The sequence below is a fragment of the Propithecus coquereli genome, unplaced genomic scaffold, assembly GCF_000956105.1.
Source record: "Propithecus coquereli isolate 6110/MARCELLA unplaced genomic scaffold, Pcoq_1.0 Scaffold371, whole genome shotgun sequence".
NCBI classification, from domain to species: Eukaryota; Metazoa; Chordata; class Mammalia; order Primates; family Indriidae; genus Propithecus; species Propithecus coquereli.
This window is the reverse complement of record NW_012149408.1, coordinates 1,619,759-1,625,922: the sequence shown is the minus strand read 5'-3', so window position 1 is coordinate 1,625,922 and position 6,164 is coordinate 1,619,759. Positions and strand designations below refer to the sequence as shown.

At 33.0% G+C, this 6,164-nt stretch overlaps 1 protein-coding gene across 1 annotated transcript in view; it reads right to left on the bottom strand.

Annotated features, from left to right (window-relative positions):
* ICE1 (interactor of little elongation complex ELL subunit 1) overlaps positions 1–6,164 on the bottom strand; it is an 88,694-nt gene that overhangs the window by 49,270 nt on the left and 33,260 nt on the right. The window contains exons 5-6 of the mRNA XM_012651849.1: positions 3,571–3,589; positions 2,736–2,847 (exon numbers count right to left, since the gene is read on the bottom strand). Coding sequence (XP_012507303.1) covers positions 2,736–2,847; positions 3,571–3,589 — 131 coding nt within the window. The remainder of the gene's footprint in view (positions 1–2,735; positions 2,848–3,570; positions 3,590–6,164) is intronic.

Genomic DNA, 6,164 nt, shown 5'->3' with positions numbered 1-6,164 from the left:
ATTTATTATCCCTTTTTTTTTTTTTTTTAACAAACAAGGAGTCAGAGGGTTTGACAGGTTGACTCATTCTTCCAAAGTCACAGTGACTGACTGACTAGTTAGGGTTTACTATTAAGTATAACTCTAATTATCATTAGGGTATGACTCCAATGCTCATGTTTCCTCTCAAATATGGCTGAAGAAATTATATAATCAGGGTTTAACTTTAACAGCATAAACATCTAACAAAATTTCTACAAAATAGAAAAATAAATATGTACTGTCAAAGATCTCGGAAAGCTACACATCACTACTAAAACAGCACAATTTGAGGAAGACCGAGAGGCACAAATATTCTCATGAAATGAGCCTAGAAAGAACAGGTTGAGAAATGAGAACCATTCCAGGGTGGCTACAATTTGTCTCATTCAAACCACCTAACTTTATGAACTTCAAATGTTTTTTATCTGTAAAAGCTATGAATTCTCTTCTAAGATTCCTATAAGGAATAAACCAAAATTTATACAGAAGACCAATTTTACAGCATTTTTAACAAACTCTTTTACTATTAGGTCATTAAGTATGAAATGTATGATTTCCTTAAGTACTAAGTTTGACAGTTGATATCTGACATTTCACTATGACACTTCTTGTGTTTTTTTCCCATTGTGAAAGTATATCTTCAGTCTTTCAAACATGCGTTTTGGCTTGTGATCATTTTTCACGTTTTTTTAGAGCAATTTTTATTAAATTATGGATAAGACAAAAATTTGTGTTATTTTTGCATATGAGGTCCATCATGGAACCAGTGCAGTGCAGAGAGCTTGAAATATCATCGAGGTGTTTGGGAAGTATGTGGCTAATGAACATACAGTATGTCAATGGTTTGAGAAGTTCCATTCTGGTGATTTTAATTTTGAAAGTGAGCCATGTGGGTGACCTGAGACCAAGGTGGATAATGATGAGCTGAAAGCTATAGTGGAAGCAAATCCTTCTCAACCTACCCGTGAATTAGCAGCAAGGTTTGACGTTACTATTCCAACAATATTGGACCAGTTGAAACAAATCGGCAAGGTAAAGAAGCTGAGCAGATGGGTACTGCATGAATTAAACAAGCGCCAGAAGAGAAATCTTCTTGAAGCTTGCCTTTCTTCACTGTCATGACAGAAAGGTGAACCATTTCTACACCGTATTGTTACATACGATGAAAAATAGATTCTTTTTGACAATTGCAAGCATTCAGCACAATGGCTAGATGAAGATGAAAGGCCAAAACACAGTCTAAAACCAAATATTCATCAAAAAAAAAAAAAGCTAATGGTGTCTGTTTGGTGGTCCAGCACTGGTGTTATCCACTACGACTTCATGAAACCTGGTCAATCGATTACCAATGTCTACTGCAACCAATTGGACAAAATGATGAGGATGCTTGCAATTAAGCGGCCTAGATTGGTCACTAGAGAGAGGCCAATCCTCTTGCAAGACAACGCTTGGCCACATCGCACAAACAACGCTGCTCAAATTACAGAAGCTGGACTTGGAAACTCTCCGTCATCCACTGTATTCATCAGACCTTGCGACAACTGACTACCACTTCTCCCAGGCTTTGGACCACCTCTTGCAAGGAAAAATACTTAATTCTCAACAAGCTGTGGAAAACGACTTTTGCAAATTCATTGCCACTCACTCTCCAGGCTTCTTCACTGCTGGCATAAATAAGCTACCCTTAAGGTGGCAAAACTGCGTCGATAATTTAGGCACATACTTTGATTAATTGTACTGCTTCTTGTTTGAGATGTAATAAACTAAACTTTTGATTCAATATCAGACATTTCATATTTAATGACCTAATATAACTTGACTTTGAAAAGAAGAAGAGCCTCCATTTAAAGATACATTAATGAGATTTTCATAGCTGAAGTGGACATCTTCTCCCAGTGCTCCATCTCAGCTTAATAAGTATCACCCAAAAAGATCAAACACATCATCCTCCTGAGCACAGGAAATAACCTCTAACCTGAACACTTACTTATAAGGGCACGTGATATATTACTGAAAGACTCTCATTTTGTGTATCTCTCGCAGAAGGGGAGCCCAGTGGTGAATGAAGCACTCAGGGCCTCTGCCTTGGTCTGCATTAAGATGTCCTTTAAAGAACGTGCTCTTATAGTTCAAACTAGTCATGTTTCAAGCAATGTCTGTATACTTTTACCTCTATAACCCTGCCACCTTTGTTTCATCCTTTTTTTTAAAATTTCTCTCTCTCTCTTTTTTTTTTTTGTAATCATGTTTGGTTCCTCGTGGCTTCTCTCACCACTAGGCTCACCAGGGCTAGACCAGAGCCACTGAAGAAATCAAATTCTCTCCTGCACTCTCTTACACATGATTCCTCTGCCTTTAAAGTTGAAATTTTTGCACGTTATTTTACACTTAAGGCAAAAGAGATGTGAAAAAGCAATTAATGCAGAATACATAAAACCATATAAATTCACAGCTAGAAGTTTCCTCTACTGATCCTGATCCTCCCAAAAAGCATAGGAACTGACACAGTACTGCAGAGCAAATAATCACTGTAAAGACTAAGCCAATTATCAATTAGTTCAATGTTCTCTAAGGACAGTAATACACTTAAAGAGTCTTGACTAGCATTTATTTCCTTTTTTAAACACATAAAAACTCCCCTTGTCCCAGTTAAAGTGAATGAGCTGATCCTAATTTATTGACCATAAAGCTTTTCAGAAAATAATTTTAGTTACCTTTTTCTCTTCTAACTCTGCTTTTAAAGATCCCAGTTCTTCCTGACATTTCTGCAGAGGAGAAATTTTTTGAAGCATCTGTTCCACTTGGTGATGCAGAGTACTATTCTCTCTAGAAATGGACAGTATATTGACATTATTATATGAAAGTATCTATAGTGAGTTATTAAATATATATACCGATGATTTTAGATTTTACTTCTAACTTGGAACAAGGAAAGGAATGAAAAAATCTCTTTTTTTAAATGCATTCCCTCTATTTATACAACATAATAGTCATATTGCTTTCCATTTCTTAGGCATAGTAGTCCATTTTGGGTAAACACATACCAAAAATCAACTTGAGAAACAAATACAGTAGATGCTCAATCTGCTGAAGAATACATTAGAGGACAATCTGCCAAAAAATCCTGGCTTTTCCAATCTTGAACTCATCCCCATTTATTCAAAATAAGTACTAGGCAATTTCCTGATTTAGTTTAGAACCATGTTTCGCCTTCTTCTAAGTGATAAATGTAATGAGAGGATGAAATATTGCCAAAACTTTAAGTAGGCCTATTTTAAATTGTTTAAATCATCTCTATGGCAATGTAAAGTTATTCAAAAATGAAACACCAGGTTGTAATTTAAGACATCAGTAATAAATTAATTTGAATAATTTGATACTGAAAACATAAATCTTTTATTACGAGCATGAAAGCAGCATTCTATATTATGGGTCAGTCCTATTTACATTTTGTTCAAATTCATTTAAAAATCTGCTCTGAAAAATGTCTACCCCAAATCAACTACTCGAACAGGTGGTATAACCAACTATGAAAACAGGTTGGCTCACCTTCTTGCAAACTGCAGCTGTATAACTTATTAAAGAAAACTCTGAGAATTTTACCTTCTTATACTTGTCTGGAGATAAAACTCACTTTACGATTATCTTTAATAATCTGTGTACAATGTACATACAAGGAAGATCACAAATCCTACAAAATCATGTTCAAAGTCCCATGTATAATACAGAAGTCTTTTTCCTGAGTTATTCCTTTACCATAACATCTACCAAAAGTCAAAACATTTATTTCTCTAAATAAAAAGTCCTTTGAATAAATATACGATTGATTACAATTAAAGAATAAAGACAAAACAATATGTAACTAATAGAAAATACCTTCATTTCTCAATATATCAGAATCCCCAAACAACCTGTTCTTCATTTCTCAAATAGTCTAGAGAATTATTCCAGCAAACAAGAGTTATGTACTTACAAAAACAATATATAACTATAATTTATGAGTAATTAGAAAAGAAATAGAATATAAAATCTACATAAGCCCTTAGTTTTGTACTTTATACAATCTGATAAACTCATCTCATACTGCCAGTAAATTATTCTAAGACAGCAAAAGATAATTCCTTTAAGTTTCATCTCCTACAAATTCCTGTGTTTATATCACAATATAGCATATGCATGTTCCTAAAAACATTATCTGCATCCTCCTCTATTTGGAATGTAAGCTTCTCAAGGTCAAGAACTATATTTTATTCATCCTAAATTACAGCAGTCTTTGCAGAATAGAGAAGTTCAAAAAATATCTGATGAAATAAAATATTAAATATATTCCCTGCCATTTAAAGAGCAGTGATTAATAAACAATAAAATATTCAGAATCACACACAAAAAAGTAAAGCGCTGAAGTAATACTAAATTATCAGAGTGCAGTTATTGAAGAAATAACTTTCCCATTTTGGAAAAAAATGGGAAATTCTATTGGTACTTTTGTAGCAAAAGGAACCAAATTATATAAGAAAGACATATTAAAGCTGTGACATTGGCACTTCAAGTTGCAGGGCAAACTACTGCATATTTGAGGTATGACAAATACTTATTTGGGGCAAATGCCAAACGTGTTTTTAGAAAATCAAGTATTTATCTGTAGCTGAAGCTGAAGCCTAATATCCTATTGCAGAATGAATTTCTGGAATTCAAGAATAATCAAAAGTTTTATATAGTTAAAAGAAAATTCTAATAATTTTTATTTAAAATTTTTGTGGCCAAAATTTAGAAGAGTAAAACAATAATTCTGTAGTACAGTACATGTGTAATTACCTCAAAAAGCTTACAGCTTTTCTCCAAAAATGATATAATGAACACATACTCTCCTAATATTGGAATTAACTGCCCATCTATTTCCCTATTTAGCTATGTAAAAAATTGTTTTAATAATTGTTTCCATATAGCTTTCATAATCAAAGATATACTCTTTCAGTAATATGCATTTATCGTTAAATGGACTGTTTCAACAAATAAAGCAAATAAGATTTTCAATTAGCTCTATTTTTGAATGTAGAAATTCAGATACTAAAAAGAAATCTAAATGATATGTCTTAATTTTATCACTTTAATTACACAAATTAGATATGACAGTACCAATACAAATAAATAACTGGTGATAACATATAAGTTTGTATGCCAGAAACAATACTGAAGCAGTATCTGGTTATTACCAAAGTTGAACAGCTGAATCTGTGCCAATATTGAAGATGAGGCTGAACTTCGGTGAATCCCTAAAGGTATGTGCACATTTATTTTTATGGGTGAAATTTGATACTTTTATGGGAGAAACTTAAATCAAGGTAAGTGTTATCACCATAAGATATGAAGAGATCGATTACACATACTTTTTTCCCACTGCTGAGAAAATATTTAACCAGAGTCTAAGTGCACAACAGGTGCTCATGAAATGGGTACTAATCAAATATAAGGCCAAGAACTGTCCTGTGAATGCCTATGAACTCTCTTGTGAATATACAATTACACTATTTCTATATGATTCCAGATATACACACTAATTCTCTACAAATAGCAAAACCAATTAACGAAAGTCAATTTCCCAACATTTTGGATTTCCCACAGTGCACTTTTTGCAGATTCAAAAACAACACTCAGACAGTATCACATTCAGTTTCACATTATTCCTAAACCTAAAAAACATGTCATATCCTCAGAACAAATGAGAAAAACCCACTCATTAAAAAGCTTATGAGATCTTAAGAAAATCAAAATCAATGACAAAAACAAAATAAAGACTGCTAGATCTCATTTTAAAATCTATCATTAAACATGCATTAATAGTGAAAGCACTAGCTATTTACTGTGCTTGCAGGAAGTGTTCCCTACTTCAGCTGTAAATATTGCCTTCCAAAAGATGAGCATAAAAAACGATTCTCACATCTCTTTCAGGAATTAAGACATAAGTTAATTCTAAAATTCAACAGAAAAAGCCAGTAAAAGGATATCATCACATTTCTTCTGATATTCTGTTAACAAATTACTGCAACAAAGAAAAGAAGAATTAGGTTACTTTTTTATCTAGAAAATAGGCTATGTTAAAATTATGTTTCAAAACATGCAAGGCACTCTCTCTTCCTAGATTT